Source organism: Alexandromys fortis, unplaced genomic scaffold (genome assembly GCF_014885135.2).
Source record: "Alexandromys fortis isolate MF-2015 unplaced genomic scaffold, M_Fortis_MF-2015_v1.1 scaffold_201, whole genome shotgun sequence".
Lineage (NCBI taxonomy): Eukaryota > Metazoa > Chordata > Mammalia > Rodentia > Cricetidae > Alexandromys > Alexandromys fortis.
In genome coordinates this window covers 2,209,410-2,228,809 of record NW_026068087.1, presented here as the reverse complement: position 1 = coordinate 2,228,809, position 19,400 = coordinate 2,209,410, and the positions used below count along the sequence as shown (strand labels likewise).

Sequence of the window (19,400 nt, the reverse complement as noted above, 5' to 3'; positions counted from 1 at the left end):
AGGTGGCAGGCTTATATATGGTTTCTTGAGGGTGGAATTTTCCAGGGTGGAGATTTCTGTGGTGGGGATTGGTGGGTTTTCAAGCTCAGAGAGTTTGGGCTTCTTGTTCTGAGGGCAGAGCTTGGCTACCTGGGTCTCAAGGGGCTGAGACAGGCTGTTACGACCCTTAGAGTGTTCTGTGGGTAGAACCTGGCTGGTCCTTAGGGATGGGGCCTAACCACTCGGGACTTAAACAGGGAGCTTGACACAGGGACCTAAGTCCAAGAATAGAGGAAAACTTGACTTTGAAATAATTCTCTAGAGGTAAAGCATACGAAAGCCTGTCAACAGGGATTTTGTCATCTACTTACACAGTTAGGAAAGTGGAGAATTAGCCATGTCCCAAGTTTGTATTTCCCAGGGCCTCATGCACAGTATACACACAGTTTTCCAAATAAGCTGTAACCCCATATATTTATATGTTCATATAAGCATTGCAGCTCAGATGGAAAGGTATCCTGGTAATCGGAAGCCGAGGAATACCACAAAGTCACTCTAAGCATAACAGCTTACAGCTCTGCCCCAGGGAAAGGGTGCCCCAATGCCAGTGTAACCACTCTTCTCCGTCAGGGGAGGGTTTCCCCACATCTCTGCTCCTGAGAATGTTACAGCTCTGTTCCATTCTGCTCTGCTCTGCTCTGCTCAGGTTCCTGGAGTGTAACAAGTCTGTTCTGCTAGGGGAAGGTTTCCCAGGGAAGGTGTTGTGTCTCTACTCCGCTCCAGAGAAATTTGTTACAAGTTCTGGAGAAAATGTCACACCACACAACCAACCTCATTCAAGAGATTTATTTGAAAGGAAGATGGCTGCCTTGGGCGAGAAACAGCAGCAAAGACCTTATAAAGGATTTCTTGGGGTGTGTGTCCTTTCCAGGGTGGCTTTGGATTGGTAGATTTTTGTAGCCTGATTCTGGGGCAAGCTCAGGGATTGATAGGATTTCATGCTCAGGGATTGTTGGGATTCTGTGTTCAGGGACCCCAGAGATTGGTGGGATTCTGCAGCCTGACTCTGGGGCAAGCTCAGGCATTGGTCTAATTTCAAGCCCTGGTCCTAGGGTCAAGTCAGGGTCATGGTGTTTTTTCTTGGCCCAGGTCTCAGGTCTAGTCAGGTAGGGCTCGTTTTCCCTTGGCTTTTTTTTACCTTACAGTTCACATATTGAAACCATCCCCGGTGTGATAATTTGGAGAGGTGGGTTTTGGGGAGGTGATTAGGACCTTGCTAAACTGGCAGAGCCCCACAGGAGATTATTCACCTTTCGTCCATGTCAGGACACAGAAGGCACCACAGATGATGGATGGATACTGGTTGTTTACACTTGATCTTGGACTTGAGCCTTCAGAACTATGATGATGAATCTCTTGTTTATTGTCTGGGCTGTGATATAGTACTTTGTTGTACCCCAAATTGTCTTGGTCCAGCTGACTTGTCCATACATTCTTGAGAAGAGGAGTGTGGATTAAGAAAGAAATAGATGTGAGACTGATAATAGATCTGGGAGGATGTTTGAATCTGCCTCGTGTTTATTCCTCATATCCTTTATATACCTAATACAGGAAGGAGGGGGAAGGCAAAAGGCTTTTTTTTTTTTCCAAGAAAGAACAAAGTAGTTTCATTCTTAACCCAAAACATAAAATAACCACACCCTAGGTCAAAACATCCTATTACCCAGGCAAGATGTACAGCAACTTCACCTTGGGCCAGACATTCTGTTGTGTGACCTTGAAGGAGTAATAATAGGCTCGAACTCTCTGATTATGGTGGTATGGGTAGGACAGCAACCTCAGCCAACAGGTTGGCGCTCCAACCTGTGCTGGCTAAATCCATATAAAACCTGAGAGGGCTTGGAAAGGAATTCTAGACACTAAGAAACAACGTTTAGCCACATTTTTTTCTGGAGGTGCTCTGTTCACTGGCAGTGAGCAGGGCTGCCGCAGCTCCTTTAAGAGAGGTCTTCCCAATTTAGTGGTAGCAAAAAACAACAACAACAAAAACGCTGTGCAGTTTCTAAAGGTGGCTTCCTGGTCTGTGCTGCCAGCATGAACTCTGGCTCTTTCAGGAGGCTGAGCATTTGAATGGGGTTTGTGGGCAGTGTGCTGCAAGTTACTTGGTGGCAGCATGGGCCAACTCGTTACCAGAGTTGAGGTGGTGAGCGTGGCTTCCACCCGGCAGTCTCAGAGGTGGTGAATGGACCTCTGCCATCTTGGACTGGGCAGAGTAAACACGCAGGACCTGGTGTTGGTCCTAGTCATGCCTGCTTAGCAATAAAAAAGGCGCTTCTGGTCAGAAAATAATTACATATCATATACACAATAAAGACAGATTCAGTTAAAAAAAACCCTCTAAATGGGTCACAGTACTGGATAAATGTATATAGGTTTGGGAGAGAAAAGAATAAGAATATAGATAGTTATAAAAAGATGTAAATGGTTTTTTTTTGAAAAGGTAAAGTCTTTAAAGAGATAGAGTACAAACAGTCATAAATTAAAAGGAGTAAAGAAAAATAAGCCACTTAAAAATAGAAAATACACAGAGAGTCTGGATTATGTATATTATTGTGTTTTCTTTGAATTTTTGACTGAATGAGCCAAGTGCAGAGAGACATTTCATTGTATGTACTGCTAAGTCCAAAAAAAGTATAAATCATCATATATACTTTAAAGATATCTAGACTTCAAAATTTGGGTCTAAGGATATATTGCTTTGGAAAAGAGCTTCTGCTTTTGTTTCCACCGAGGATGAGAACCTGTTTATTTCTTCCAGACCCCCTGAAAGGTTACCGTAAACACCCCTCCCCCAAATTACTTCACCCATCCAAAAGCAGGAAACAGTTTGGAGAGAACTACACCCAAATTCCCAAATATTGTTTATAAATGCTTCTTTACATTTAAAGGGGGTATGCTATAGAGATAGAAACTTAGCATTGGTATGGATCATGGTTTAGTGATACAAATTTAAGATCATTTTGTTATATATATATTTCTGCTCTTGATTAAGATATTGTATTTGTGTGGCTCATTTAAAAGTGTAATGTATAATTAAGAAATATAGGTTAATAGGTAATCATCTATAATAGTCAAGTTTGTAGTCATGTTGGGTTTTCTAGATATATAGAGATATATTTCAGTTAGATAGGTATTCTTCAAATCTTTCAGAGACCTTCAGAATATGGCATTTAAAGTATTTTAAAAACTTAGGATTTTTTTTTTTTTTGACAATGAGACTTATCTGCGCCTGGCAGCACTAGTTACTTCGAGGGAAGATGGGCATTGAAGAGGCTCCATATGGAGTCTGTTTGCCATTTGGGCAAGAAACTGCTCTTGCTTGAACTGCTTGACTGGACTTGCAGGACCCACAGAAAAATGACTGCTGGACTTGCATAAAGGTTAGACCTTCCTTTGGTGTTCCTACTTCATCAACGAGTCCGCAAGACATTCTTCTGCAGGACACAGAAGAAAGTGACTGGCAAACTGCCAATATAGGTGGAACTGTCTTTGAAATTTCCTGCTTCAAGGAAAAGTCTTTTGGATACTATGAGCCTGTAGGCTGAAGATGGGTGCTCACAATGTTACAGAAGAACTTTGGGTGACTGTCCAGGCAGCAAGATGTCTCTGTCAATTCTAGAGTTTTGTAAGTTGCTTACAATGCATTTTCTGTTTACTTTGGTAATATTATATCCTTCAGAAGTCTTTGATGGAGTTGAAGAATAGATAATTATAATTATAGTTTTCCTTAGTTATAATAAAAGATAAAGTAGATATAATTATTGTAACTGTAATTCTTGCTTGATACCTGTCTTGTTATATGTAATCTTGCTATGTTAAAGTTAAAACCTTCCTTTTAATTTAGACAGAAAAGGGTAGGTGATGTGGGAGGTGATGTATGCTGTGAATATATTTTATTGCTGTTGGTTAATAAAGATGCCGTTTTTGGCCAATGGCCTAACAGAGTAAAGCAAGGCTGAAAGAGATATAGAGAGAGTAGGTGGAGTCAGGGAGAAGCCATGTAGCTGCCAGCCAGAACCTTACCACAATCCTCGTGGTAAAATATAAAATAATAGAAATGGGTTAATTAAGATGTAAGAGATAGCTAGAAATACACTTAAGCTATTGGCCAAACAGTATTGCAATTAATACAAATTTCTGTGTGTTTATTGTGGGACTGGGTGGGGCAGCAACCTCAGCCAACATCTGACCTTATATCAAGATGTAGCAGAGCCACTTCTATGGGCTCCCACACCAAATAGACCAAGGCAGAGTTAGCACTACGTTCTTTTGCTCTGTATTGTGATTTATACGTTCATCTCAAGCACACCTCATAACTTGCACATGTATGTGTGTGTATGTATAGTATCTGTTTGCTTTATATATCAAGGGAGACCTTGGATTGTACCCTGTAGTGTTAAAGATAGTTAAGCAGAGCAAATGCTGATTTTTTTTATTCTTGATTTTTTAGGTTGTTGCAAGACATGAAGATTTATTGGCGCAAGCAACTGGGATTGAGTCTTTGGAAGGTATATTTTCATTATTTATTACTGTTAAATGGAACTTGGTTAGGGACCCACAAGCTTTTTTGAGCTGGAGGGTTGACTAGAAGGTTTTGTTGTCCATACAGACTCTGTTGTAGCTACTGAGCTTGACCAGATCTAAAGCAACCAACAGATAGCGTGAAAATGGATGAGGTGGCAGTGTACTAGGAAAACTTAAATCCTCATTACTGATCCTTGAGTGAAGCCATCTAGGTTCAGATCACTTCTTGGGCAAGGTGGTTAACTTTGCTCTGCTCATTTTCCTATTTGTAACAGATACAGTATTTGTACCTAAATGATGTTATCTTAAGGATTAAATGATTGAGGAAAATGCTCAAAACAGGCTTGCATATATGAGTATTCCTATAAGTCTTAGTGAATTAAAACAATAAAAAATTGTATTGTTAGAATAGGTAATAGTGGAAGTAGGTGTGAAATTTTATGTATTTTTCCTTTTTTTTGACATTCTTAATAGTGAAAATATAGTAGAATAATAACAGATCAGAGTTTTTTGGGTGATTCATGTTTGACTAATTCTTTTATGAATTTTTCATTTCTTCTTGATTTTATTCATAAGTATGAAATGTCACTATTATGTTTTTCATTATTGCTTTCTGTCTCAGAGTTTCTGTTGCTGTGATAAAAGACCATGACCAAAAGTAATTTGGAGAGTTAGGGTTTAGTTCAGCTTGCAGCTTTCATTTCATGCTTTATCACTGAAGAAAGTCAGGACAGGAACACGCAGCAGGCTCTGAGTCAGAGGCCATGGAGGATTGCTGTTCAGTTTTTGAATTTGTTCTCCATGGCTCACTTATTTTCTTTCTTATCCACCCAGGCATGGCTCTGCCCACTGCGGGCTGAGCTCCCCCACATTGTGCATTGATCAAGAAAATGCCCCTTCGAGCTCCTGTAGGCAGTCTGGATGGAGGCACTTTTTCAGCTGAGGTTTTTCTTGCCAGATAACTGTAGCTTATGTCAAATTGTGACCCTTGTCATTTGATTACTGTTATTAATCACATCCAGAGAAAGTTAAGTGATTTTCTTTTCTACTATGTTGATCAAATTGTTAAGAAAAAGGGGTTTGTTTTCTGTGATGCAATATCCTTGATTTCATCCAATGGTATTTCTCATGGTGTCAAGGGAATGAGTTTACCTCAGAATCCCTGGTGTTCTAATGTATATGGGGAAAGATCTTTACATTCTGGGAAATGATAGTTTGATTGTTAACTTGAAAATCTGAAGAAGTTAGAGTTTCTAAGTATTGATAGCCCTAACTAATTTTTAATCTCTTACCCTTTTTATATGTTTCTGAGAACAGTAATATGTTAATGGTAATTTTGAAAGCAATAATATAGTTTTCACTTGTGAAATGATGTAGTACATTGATTAGGTGAGTCATCATCAAGATGGAAAAAGTCATTATGTCTTCATTCATTCAATCTCATTTATTTATGTATTTTTTTTAAATTAAATTGCTTTTCTGAGACCGAATTCCCCTGTGTAGTTCTGGCTGTCCTGGAACTCATTCTGTAGACCAGGCTGTCTTCTAATTCAGAGATCCGCCTGCTTTTGCCTACCAAGTGCTGGGATTAAATTGGGCACCACCACTGCCCAGCTCCTTTTACTAATTTTTTGAGTCGATCTCACAGTTTAGTCCTGGCTGACCTGAAACTAACTGTGTAGGCCCTGGTCACCTCAGACTTAAAGAAATTCCTCTGCCTCTGTCTCTAGAGTGCTAGGATTAAAGGAGTGGTTCCCCATCCTCAGCCTCATTATGCCTTTTTTATCTGCAAATTCGTACAGTGGGACAGTGCTTGTCTTTCCCAGGATACTTTTTGTCCTTCTGTTGTGATTCTTAGCCTTTAAAGGTTGAGCCATCTCTCCAGTCCCTTTCCCAGAATACTTTTTTTTTCTTTTTTTGGTTTTTTGAGACAGAGTTTCTCTGTAGCTTTGGAGCCTGTCCTGGAGCTAGCTCTTGTAGACCAGGGTGGGTTCGAACTCACATAGATCTGCCTGCATCTTTCTCTTGAGTGCTGGCATTAAAGGCATGAGTCACCACCACCTGACCAGAATATTTTTTAAAAGGGTTACAACATTTAAACCACAATTGGGCTGGGTTGTAAGTCAGTGTTAAACAGTGTCCCTAACATGTGCGTGGGCTGGGTTTAAGTCAGTGTTAAACAATGTCCCTAACATGTGTGAGGCTCTGCAGGACCAAAGCTTTGTGAAGCCCTTATTAGCATATATGCAGATATATATGTATGTATGTATGTATTTGTTTATTAGTATAGGGTATATTTCAAAACACTATGTTATTTTGAGATGCTGAAAAGTATACTATACTTTGAAAATTTAATCATTAATTCTAACTTCTTTGCCTTTCTCCCTGGTATTTGAAAACATTTTGTAAGTTGGTGGAATTTCATTCAGGCTTTATTATTACTTTTTTTCTCCTGGAACAGGGTTTCTCTATATAGCTTTGGAGCCTGTCCTGGAACTCACTTTGTAGACCAGGCTGGCCTCGAACTCACAGAGATCCTCCTGCCTCTGCCTCCCAAGTGCTGGGATTAAGGCGCGTGTCACCACTGCCCGACTCAACCTATTTTAAAGGAGAATTTATTCCCATTTTCCCCCACTGTTTATTTAGTCAATTAAGGAGCAATTGAGAACTTGTTTGATACCAGGTATTTGAGGAATAGACAAAACCACTGTCCTCACAAAGCAATGTTTCTTTCAGATGGTAAGGTCAGTTACAAAACGTACAATAGAAAATCAGACATTTTAAAGTCTTACAAAGAAAACCCATTAATTTGAGGAAGGAGAGACTCTCCTATTTTAATAGTCAGAGAAGGCCTTCTTGAAAAACTAACATTTTGAGTTGACATCTGAAGGATAAGAAGGAACTGCCCTGTGGAGAGAAACTGTTGAAAGCTTAGGGAATAGTCAATGGAAGTAGGGCTTAACTAGATGTATTTCAGGGCAAGAAGGAAGGCCAGGATGACTTTTGTGAATGAATGGAGTGAACGAGGGAGAGAATCACAGATGAATTTGCTGGAAAGGAATTTTTATTTCATTCTGAATGCATGTGTTAACTCTCAGTTTGATAATCAGAGTATTCTAAGACAGGGTGAGTGTTGTAAGTGATTTTTCCTGCTGGCTCTGTAGGACAGCACCTGTAGAGTAGTTGATTGATGAGCATTCACCTTTGATTGGCACGGTGAATAGAGAGAGCGGTTGCTGGGAGTAAAATTGAAGCAGAACTGAGGGGGTTCGTTGAGGGGGTTGAAAGCAGTGTGAGAAGAGTCACCACAGTGATTGCTTAGGTTTTGGTCGGCTAGACTGGATATGACTTATTGAAATGGGATAAATTTACAGGATTATGACTTGGCAGGGTTGGGATATTGCAGAAGTCACCTTTGACATATTAAATTCGACAGGCCAGAATTTAGGGCTGGAGGTTGTATATTGTTGAAATAGGAGCGACTGGGCTGCGTCCCCGGCACCCGGCCGCCCGCATGGCTAGGTTATGCCCCGAAATAATTACACGGAAATTGTATTCTTTCAAACACTGCCTGGCCCGGCTAGTTCCAGCTTCTTATTGGCTAGCTCTTACATATTGTTCTAACCCATTTCTAATATTCTGTGTAGCCCACGAGCTGGCTTACCAGGGAGGATCGTAACCTGCATCTGTCTGGAGCGGGAGAATCATGGCGACTCTCTGATTCAGCTTCTTTCTCCCACAATCCTGTTCTGTTTTCTCCACCCACCTAAGGGTTGGCCTATCAAGGGGCTTAGGCAGTTTCTTTATTAATAAGAAATCACTCCCACATCAGTATATGTCTGTATACAGGAAGGTATAAAGAAGATGTCACTTTCCCCTTTCTATAGACACGTGTAAGTAAATCAGCTTTCATAGAAAAGGTAGCATTTAAATGTTGGGACTGAATGAAATCCTTGAAAGGATGTAGGTGAAAGGAAGATGAGTGAACCTGAAGTCTTGAGAGATCCTTGAACACAGGAGCAAGCAGAAAAACAGCGGAAAGCCTAGGAGTGTGCTGCCTGTGGCTGAGAATGCAAGCTGTGGGTACAGCTTCACTGCAGCAGTGAAGATGGCACCGGGGAAGGTTACTAAGCAGAGAATTCAACTGGAGCTTTTACATATCACTCAAAGATTTTAAAGAAATAATTGCAGCAAATATGTGTAGCGTTAGTTTGACTATTATAGATTAAATTTTAAGTTCCAAGTATCTGAGCAGTGCCAAGTGTGTTTTCAGTGTTGTGCAGCCCTCGGCGCTGTCTAGCTTTAAAATTTCTGCACCCTGCCACGTGGAAACTTATCAGCAGTAAGTGATAACCTAGTTTCCTGTTGGGCTTCTGTCATGGGCCAGGTATGGGAGGGGGAGGCTAGAAGCCGGCTTTTATAATTGAATACAGAAGCTATATAGCTTGTCTGCATCAGGATGATGGCAGAAAACATTAAGATTGTACTTATGTTATTTTTGTTTTTGATTATTTTGGTCCAGTATGAATCTTGTAAATTTATAAAGCCTATATGAATTGTTATCTTTCCTAGGTGTTCTTCAGATGATGCAGACAAGAATTGGAGCTTTACAGGGAGCTGTTGATAGGTATTGTTGTTTACTTTATCAATATACAAGATGAATCTATTTCAAGCTATTAATATGTATACAGATGTACCTGTTTAGATTCACTTGTTTGTGTATGCTTGTGTTTGAATGTGATATATATATGTACATGTGTGTGGGTAGAGGTCAAAGGTAGATAGATATTGGTTATATAGTATTACTCTGTACCTATTCCTCTGAGACAGAGAGACACTCTCATTGAACTTGGAGTGCGTCCCAGCGATCCTCCTGTCTCCTTCCCTGATAGCATGGGGTTGCAGGTTCGAACATAGCCATGCCCAGCTTTTAATATAGGTGCTGAGGTCTGAACTCAGATTTTCATGTTTATTCAGCAAGCATACTTACCCACTGATCCATTTCTCTAGTCACCCATTGGTATATTGAAAATGATCTTATTCTCATTCTTCTCCCTTTTTTGGCCTTAGGATGAAATCAAAAATTGTTGAGCCATATAATAAAATAGTAGCCCGTACTGCACAACTAGCAAGACTCCAGGTAGGTTCTCACATCTAGTTCTTTATTCTTATTCTTCATACTGCTTTATACGTGGAAAAATTTGTTGTGCCTGTGGTGTGTACAGGTGACTGTACTTGTGCATGAAGGGGTAGAGGCCAGAGGTTGATGGTACGTGTCTCTCTATGACAGTTATTCCTTGATGGTTTAGGACATGCATACAAGTGTATCTTGATTGTATTCACTGTTTACTCCCACTTTCCTTCTCTTCCTTAGACTTGCCTAACAGATATCATTTTCCCTTCCTTTTTTTTCTAAACATTTTATTTATTTATGTATTTTTAAAAATTACCGCCTCCTCCCCGTTTCCCATTTCCCTCCCCCTCCTCCCATACACCTTCCCTCCCCCCTCCCCTACCTCTCTTCCCCTCCCCCCCACTCCATTCCCCCTCCCTCTCGAGACTGATGAGCAGTCCAGGTTCCCTGCCCTGCGGGAAGTCCAAGGTCCTCCCACTTCTATCCAGGACCAGGAAGGTGAGCATCCAAACGGGCTAGGCTCCCATACAGCCAGTTCTTGTATTAGGATCAAACCTAGTGCCATTGTCCTTGGCTTCTCATCAGCCTTCATTGTCTGCCACGTTCAGGGAGTCTGGTTTCATCCCATCCTTCCAAGTTGTACAGCCTACAGGAGTGTGGAGCCATCCTTTGGACTCTTTTATGTTTTCAGGGACAGGCTGAAGTTCTGTGTCAGAATTACGAGGAAAGCAGCTAGAGGATACTGTGCTCTGGCTCTAGAGAAACATGCCTCTGTTCTTCCTTCAGGGAGACAGCGATACCCAGTGTATTAAGGAGATCTCCACCTAGCAGGGGTAGTGGCAGGAATGTGTAATGGTGGGACCTGTGCCTCAACAAAGGAGAAAAGTGAATCTTCGTCCCTTAGGCTGCCCATCCTTGTCTGGTACTGGGCAGTTGACACTGGACAAATGGCTGACAAGTTGGGTCAGGATAGATAAGGCAGCTTCTGTATCCAGTAAGTATTCTTTCTTCTTCCCCTCTGGATCACATGTTACTGTGGCTTCACTAATATGATACTGTACTTACAGTGGAGCCTAGAGTGTTTGGGCCTTTGCAGTTCAGATGTGGATTCTCCCTCTTGGGAGACAATGCCCAGAATTTTGTTGTAAGTGAATTGTTTCCTGCTGGTCCTTCCTGAGCCACTCAGAACAGTTCCTTTCCAATGCCCTACCTTTCAGCTATATATACACTGGCCGTAGTTCAGGTGGCATAATTCTCATGGGGCATGTTTTCTGGAGTTTTGTGGGCTGCTGTGAGATGGTGGTTGAATTAAAGCAGTCCATAGTTGCTTTTTTCCCCCCTCTAATCCTCTTTTTTTCTTTTCTGTTTGTTATTTTTTCTGCTGTTGTAATCTCAAAGGACTCCTATATTTAAAGATGGTATTTGATGCCTCAGTTCAAGATTGTGTAGCATTCTCTAAATATCTGAGGCAGCTTGTTTATGAAATTTATAGCTATTAAAGATTATGTTCCCATCAATTCTGGTTTGGTATTGTTGATTTTCAGAAGACCTTAATAGATAGTTGGGAAAAATTCACAATACTCTTTTTTTTTTCTTTGACCCTGTGAGAGCTGACAACCTATACTTAAACATCTCTTTTTCTGTTTTGAGGCAAGTTAAGAGGTGTCTTTACTACTTCTATGAATAGGGTCCTTGGGGTTCCATCTGGGGTCTGTGTGGGGGCCATTTTTCCCCAGGTGTTCGGACATCATGGATTAGGATGTTGGCTGCTAGCTCCCAGCTACTTTAGTAACCTTTTGAAGAATGCACTCCATTTCATCAGAACTGTTAATAAATCAACACTGAGATGACTTCCTGTTAATATGGGGACAGACATGAAGGAATTCATCCTGCAGTCTATTATGGTTTTATGAGAAGTCACTAAAATTGTCCTTAAACTGGACCATGTTTCTGTAACGGGGCATACATCCTGATATTGTCTATATGTCCGTTCAGTATGTCCTGTAATGAATACAGATTTCCTTGATTGGGGATGTTTGACTGTTTCCTGACCTCATTCTCTTGAACTGAGGAATGGTCTTGTGAGATTGGCTAGATGGTTGCTCTGGAGGACAGAGAGGAAAAGGTGTTTTCCTTATGTGAAAATGGTCAGGAGAGAGAAGGAGGGGAGGGAAAGACTTTGGAGAGAGCAAGTGAGAGTTGTCTGTTGGTCCAGAGACAATGAGTGGTCACATAGTGTTGCCTGTCCTTCTAGTAGGTATGTCAGAGGCACAGAAAGTTTGCAGACAGGGAATTGATTGAAAATGGTAATCATTCAGTGTATCTGAGTCAAGTTCTATAGATGTAGACAGGGTTTAAAGACTATAGTCACACAGACCGAGAAGCAGTCTCCTGGTTTCAAATCTGGATATAAAAGTCTGGACATAGGGGATTTCCCAATACTCTCTATTTAGAGTACAGATTGAGATGAAGAATGGTATTAACAGTTTAAAGACCCATTTCTTTAGTGTTCTTGGCCTCTTAATTTATACTGAGACGGGGCAATCGTACAAAGGAAAATCAACTTTCTTCTTAAAACTCTGTAAATTAAATTGTCCCCAGTTATCAACTGGGTGCCCAATTAGAAGGTCTTTTGTAAAGCTGGGAATATTTCCCTTAAATAAGAAACAGTAAAGGAAGTGTCTTGTGGACCAGAAAGAGGAGAAGAGAGACACACTTCAGAGTGTGGACACAGTCCATATAGAGACAATTCTGGGATGATAGACACTGATACAGATAATTTCAGATCACCATGAATAAGGAAAGAAAGTAGTTAAAGATGATTGAAAAGCTTGATATGAAACCAAGCCTAAATAATGTCGATGCTTAGTCTCAGCTTAGGAACTTTGTCTTAGAAATGTGTCACCTTTTAAATTGTTCTGTGTTGTTGGGGGCTCTTCATGAGTTTACTTAGGTTGTTAATTATTATTATTCTCATTATTTTTTATATTTTAAACATTAGGAAAACTGATGTTCCTGTGTAATCTGTTATTAATTGAGCTTCAAGTTAGTTCAAATATACGTGGGGTAGGGAAGTGGTAGTATGAAAGAAAATGGCTCTTATAATAAGTGTGCTCTTGTTGGATGAAGTAGATGTGGTCTTGTTGCAGGAAGTGGTCACTGTGAGCAGGCTTTGAGGTCTCAGATGCTCAGATGCCTACGGATCCAAATGTGGAATTCTCAGCTCCTTCTCTAGCACCATGTCCTGCATGCTACATGCTTCCCACCATGGTGATAATGGGCTGAATCACCGAACTATAAGCCAGATCATTTAAATGTTTTCCTTTAAAAGAGTTGTCATGGCCTTGGTATCTCTTCACAGCAATAGAAACCCTCATTAAGACAGAATGCAAGAAGGAAATGGCCATGAAGGATGTTTTTGCCTTGAGCATAAAATTCCTATGATTTTGTCTCCAATTAGAAGAAAGTACCTTTTTATATCTTTCTCCCCTGCCCCAACTTCCATTCCAGTCTCTTCCCAGAAAACCTTTTCTTTCCTAAAGTAGAAGGTTCTGGCTTCATTTATATACATGAATACATCAGTTGAATTTAATTATCACCTCAAGAACTATCTCTATCTTCTTAATTCATTTTAGTAATATTGTTTGCTTATGAATTACTTCAGTCTTTTCAGAATAAGTTTGGAGAGGTTATAATCTTTTACATAGAACATTTAAATTTTAAAGTCAATGAAAATTCAAGTTTTATAGATTTCAGCACCTAAACACTTTTAAAATTAATTCCACGCTTTAAAAATATAATAGGGTTTACTTGATATAATTCATAAATTCTTCATAAATTTAAGAATTACTTTTGAACTATTTATCATTTCAGTTTTAAACTTTTAAAACCATATGTTGAGCTTTAAAGTCTAACTTTTAATCTTAAAAATATATAAGAAAAATTGAGAAGGTCTGTAACAAAGGATATCATTTCTGAAACTGTTTTTTTGGGGGGTTGTGTGTGTGTGTGTGCAAGTGTGTATGTGTGCATGTAGAAGCCAGAGGTTTATGTTAATCACTTTTATTGTATTTTTAAATGATTTGTTTTTAATTGAGCTATACATTTTTCTCTGCTCCCCCTCCTTTCCTACTCCCTGCTCCCCTCCTTTTCTCCTCTCTCCCCTTCTACTCCCCCCCTCCCAGCCACCCACACTCCCGATTTACTCAAGAGAGCTTGTCTTTTTCTGCTTCTTATATAGATTTATGTATGTCTCTCTTAGGGTCTTCTTTGTTTTCTAGGTTCTCTGGGGTTGTGAACTGTAGGCTGGTTATTCTTTGTTTTATGTCTAAAAACCACTTATGAGTGGTTACATATTATATTTGTCATTTTGGGTCTGGGTTACCTCACTCAGTATGTTTTTTTCTAGTTCTGTCCATGTGCCTGCAAATTTCAAGATGTCATTGTTTTTTACTTCTGAGTAGTACTCCACTGTGTAAATGTCCCCCCCCCCCAAATCTTTGGTCGAGGGGCATCTAGGATGTTTCCAGGTTCTAGCTATTATGAATAATGCTGTTATGAACATAGTTGAGCAAATGTCTTCGTTTGATTGAGCATTGCATATATGCCCAAGAGTGATATTGCTGGGTCTTGAGGTAGATTGATTCCTAATTTTTTGAGAAATCGCCATACTGATTTCCAAAGTGGCTGCACAAGTTTGCACTTCTACCAGCAATGGGGGAGTGTTGTCCTTACTCCACATCCTCTCCAGCATAAGTTGTCATCAGTGTTTTTGATCTTGGCCATTCTGACAGGTGTAAGATGGAATCTCAGAGTTGTTTTGATTTTCATCTCTCTGATGGCTAAGGATGTTGGGCATTTCCTTAAGTGTCTTTTGGCCATTTGAAATTTCTCTGTTGAGAGTTCTCTGTTTAGGTCTGTATCCCATTTTTTTTTTTAAATTGGATTATTTGTTCTTTTGATGTCTAGTTTCTCGAGTTCTTTGTTTAATTTGGAGATTAGTCCTCTGTCAGATGTGGGGTGGTGAAGATCTTTCCTATTCTGTAGGCTGCCGTTTTGTTTTGTTTTGTTGATGGTGTCCTTTGCTTTACAGAAGCTTCTTAGTTTCAGGAGGTCCCATTTACTAATTGTTGCTCTCAGTGTCTGCTACTGGAGTTATATTTAGGAATGGTTTCTTGTGCCAGTGTGTTCAAGGGTACTTCCCATTTTCTCTTCTATGGGATTCAGTGTGGCTGGCTTTATGTGGAGGTCTTTGATCCATTTGGACTTGAGTTTTGTGCATGGTGATAGATACAGATCTGTTTGTAGTCTTCTACATGTCAGTATCCAGTAATGCTTTCTTCTTTCCAATTTATATTTTTAGCCTTTTTGTTAAAAATCAGGTGTTTGTAGGTGTGTGGGTTGATATCTGGGTCTTCGATTTGATACCATTGCTCCTGTCTGTTTTTATGATTGTTGTCAATGGTGATGCCTCCAGAAGTTCCTTTATTGTACAGGGGTTTTTTTTTTGGCTGTCCTGGGCCTTTTGTTTTTGTATAACGAAGTTGAGTATTGTTCTTTCAAGGTCTGTGAAGAATTTTGCTGGGAAATTTAAAAATATTTATTTTTATCATATCCATTTTGTTATATAGGCTTTTTGTGTTATAATACTTGGTTTAGTTCTTTTTCTTTTAGTTGGTATTATCAAATTATTTTGTTTACAGGTTTTTTTTTTTTTTTTTGGTGGGGGGAAGTACAATCTCACATAGTAACCTGAAGCTTACTGTATAGCTGAGGATGACCTAGAACTCCTCCAGCCTCCACTTCTCCTGTGCTGCCATGCCTAGTTTTATACATTGTTGGGAATTAAACCCTGGACCTTGTGTATTCTAGGTCTACCAATTGCATTGTATCTCGAGCACAATTTTATCTTTATTTTTTATAGAGTATAAATCTACCTTACTGATTTTATAATTATCCAAGCAAGTGAGTGTATCAAGAAGGAAATGAAGAAGTAATAGCATAGAAATGCCAAGCTCTGTAAACAATCTAACAACATATGGAGTGATTAGTATAGGAAAATCATGAAAAACCAATGCTGATGTAAGAGATTTGGTGCTAGTTTGTGACTTACTTTTTGTTGTTTATTTTTGAGACTATAATTTAAGAACAACATTTCTTACTTCCTTTTCCTCCCTTTATCCCCTCCATATACCCCTCACCGTTCTCCTTCAAATTGATGGCCTCTTTTTGTATTAATTGTTTATTACATTCATATATGTATTTTCACATACCTATCTATTCCTAACTATAACCTATTGCATCCATATACTGTTACTATATGTACATTTTGAGGGCTGACCAAATGGTGTGCTCTTCTCCAGGGAAGACCACCTTTCCTACGCCCAGCCTTCCTCAGTTGCCTGGAGTTCTTTGTGTAGACTGAGGCCTTCTGGACTTTTCCACATCTAGTTTGGACCGTTTATTTATATCATTCTCATTTGGCTCACATTTGAGCAGTCATGTTAGTAAGACTTTATGGGCACAGCTTCTGATGTTATGAGACACAATCCCACAACAAATTCCCTGATCCACTGGCTCTTACGGTCTTTTTGCCCCATCTACTACAATGTTCTCTGAGCCTTAGATACCATAGTGTTTTGTAAATGTGTCCATTTGTGACTGAGTTTACAACTTTGCATTTGATTGGTTGTAGTTTTCTGTAATCATGTCCATCTGTTGAAAAAAGAAGTTTCCTTGATGGAAAGGTAGCTTGGTACCTTTTTCAGCAAGGTATCACATCTTACTATTTTGTTTCCTCTGTGGCTGGACTATGCCCGTGTTCCCAAAAAATGGATTATGGATGCTTGCCTTTGTTTAGAATGTTGGTTACAAGTTGTTATGGATAATGGTCAGTAGAAAAGCTAAGCAAGGGAGATTTGATTCAGAGTTCTTGTTTTGAAAGAAAAGAGGGGAGAAGTGCTGTGGGACAATGGTCTTTGTCCTGTCACTTGTATTATTTTTAATAAAATACTGATTGGCCAGTAACCAGGCAGAAAGTATAAGTGGTGCAACCAGGCAGGAAGTAGAGGCGTGGCAGTGAGAATTCTGGGAATTAAGTCCGCAGTCATGACCCAGCCTCAGAGGAAGCAAGATGTGCCTGCCTCGCCGAAAAAGGTACCGAGCCTTGTGGCTAACTCAGACAAGAATTATGGGCTAATGTAAGTTATAAGAATTAGTTAATAAGAAGCCTGAGCTAAGGGGCCAATCAGTTTATAACTAAAGTAGACCTCTGTGTGATTCTTTGGGACTTAATGGCTGTAGGACCAGGCGGGACAGAAAATCTCGGTCAACAGGCAGACTTTGAGGTTTCCTATAATCAAGATACTGCCCAGTGTTTCAGTCTTGCCTGCAAGATGTAGGACTCTCAGCTGCCTGCATGTAGTTATGTTCCACCATGATGATAGGATGGACCTCCGAACTGTAAGTGAGCCACCACAGTTGAATGTTGTCCTTTATACGAGTTACCATAGTCATGGTGTCTCTTCATAGCAATAGAAACCCTAAGACATAAGATAAATGTTTATAGATTGGTGTTAGGGATTATGCTGGTTTATTAAGTTAGTGGTTACAGATTTTCCTTCAATAACCATGATTTCACTAGCACTGAGTAGTTAGCTAGGTTTCCAGTACCAGGCATGGGTATCCCTCTTGTTTAGTGGGTCTCCAGTACAATTAGAGTGCTCTTACTACCAACGTTTGTGTGCCACAGCTGCATCCTTAGGGATATCATGTCATGGTGTTTGTTGGTGTCGTCCAAACATATCATAGCTGGGTAGGATCAGTTGGTTGTCTTTCTTGTCTGGAAGCTCATACAGCACCTTCTGGTACTAGGAAAGTAAATAATTTAAGGCTTACATTTTGTGGAGCGCAGCAGCTTTGATATCTGCTTTACAAAAGTAACATCTGTATAAAAAGCCTGCAAGCCTTCGTCATGCTCTGAGGAAGCTCAGACTAGCAGTGTGGTCCTAATGAACAGGGAGGCACTGTTGCACTTGATGTCTCAGTGATGCTCTCATCTGCTGCCAAGACAGCCTAGTTGTTACATCAGTGGGCAGAGGGAGTGGTCCCACATGACACACTGTTATTTCTTCCCTAACTCTCAAGCTACAGAGTATGAATCGTTTTCAGCCACTGAGTTTTGTGCTGATTTCTTAAGGACTAGTAGTTGATATATTATTTGAACTGCTTTTCAAGAAGAGACTCTCATCAGCATAAAAGAAAACCAAGAAGATTGTTCTCATGGCATTTCTTTATGACTCTTAATAGAGTACTTCAGCCAACCAACATAATTAGAGAAATACCAATGTAAAGACTTGTAATGAGCATAGAGTTGAGTTTAAACAAGCACTGTAAAGTATAGGAAATAAAAATTTTATGGTTTGGCAAAAAGCAAAAAAAATATAGAACTTAACAGTGAAAAGTGATAAGAGCATTGCAATATTTAGGCACATTCAATAGTCACTCTTCATTATGGTATTGCCTTTGTTAATTAGATACTACTTTTTGTATGTCATGCAATCAAACAAGTGAATTACTTAATGTTTCTCTAATAGTCCTTAAGAGCTACAACTCTTAATGTGTAAGATATAAGATGGAAGATACATCCTGAGCTGGTAGTGTCAGTGTGAAATTGAGATGTTTTATATTTTAAAATAGCATAAGCTTTATGTATGTACATTTTGTATATATGTCTATGCATAATTGTAATCAGAGAATTTTTATTTGTATTCTTAAATTACTCAAATGAAAATTTGTATCCTATTTTAGTTCTGACATTTGCTGCCCATGTCTGTGGAGAAAGTTTAGCAATGAGCAAGCCTAGTTTCTAAAATTATCTTGAAATAATGATTTCTCTTAAAACAGACAAAGGTTTCTTTGGGAAATCTTAGATTCAGTTGGAGAAAGAAAATGTATAAAGTGATCTTGAAAATTTTTATACTAGACACCATAACTATCAGGTCCATGAAAAAGGGGCTTCGGAGCCAATTCTGAAATCTTCTTGGTGACCACTTATTTCATTTTAGCCCCAAAGTCATAGATTATGAAAATGAGAAAATCTCTTAGTTTTAGGCAGAATGGTACAGTTGCTTGCTCTTAGCTGTTTCAACTAGCTCAAATTGTTCCATTTGGGCATCAATAAGGATTAATGTTATAGTGAATTGATAGCGCTTCTTGATATTTATGTACCTATAGTTACACACACTAAAATAATAAAATCTTAAAAAAGAAACTGATAAACCAAAAATATAAAATATTCTTATTTCTAGGCACCTCACCCTAACAAATAATAGAGGAGACAGAAATTTTATGTGTGAACAAATAAAGAAGAAACAGTAGAATTGGAGTGATTTTATAATCAGTTTTAGTGGATTTTGATACTTCATATCCAAAAGAGAAAATCATACCTACATTATGGATATACCACCACCTAACGATCTTGCCTACGTCCTCCTGTAGGTTTCTGCCTGTTATGTGGGTGCTGGGATCTGAACTCCTGTCCTTGTGATTGTGCAGCAGGTACTCTTAACTGCTGAGCAGTCTTCCAGACCTTTGCCAAAAATGCAGAATCTGGATCTGATGAAGTCACTTGCATCCAACCATTTTATAGGAAATTTGGAAAGCAGAAGAACTTGTTAATGTGCACGATAAAGATGTCACCACA

The 19,400-nt window shown here is 39.4% G+C and overlaps 1 protein-coding gene across 1 annotated transcript in view; it reads left to right on the top strand.

Moving 5' to 3' along the window:
* The window catches only part of Cog5 (component of oligomeric golgi complex 5), a 216,388-nt gene that overhangs the window by 8,869 nt on the left and 188,119 nt on the right, over positions 1-19,400 (top strand). Inside the window, exons 3-5 of the mRNA XM_050122311.1 lie at positions 4,490-4,547; positions 9,136-9,190; positions 9,634-9,703. Of these exons, the coding sequence (XP_049978268.1) occupies positions 4,490-4,547; positions 9,136-9,190; positions 9,634-9,703 (183 nt within the window). The remainder of the gene's footprint in view (positions 1-4,489; positions 4,548-9,135; positions 9,191-9,633; positions 9,704-19,400) is intronic.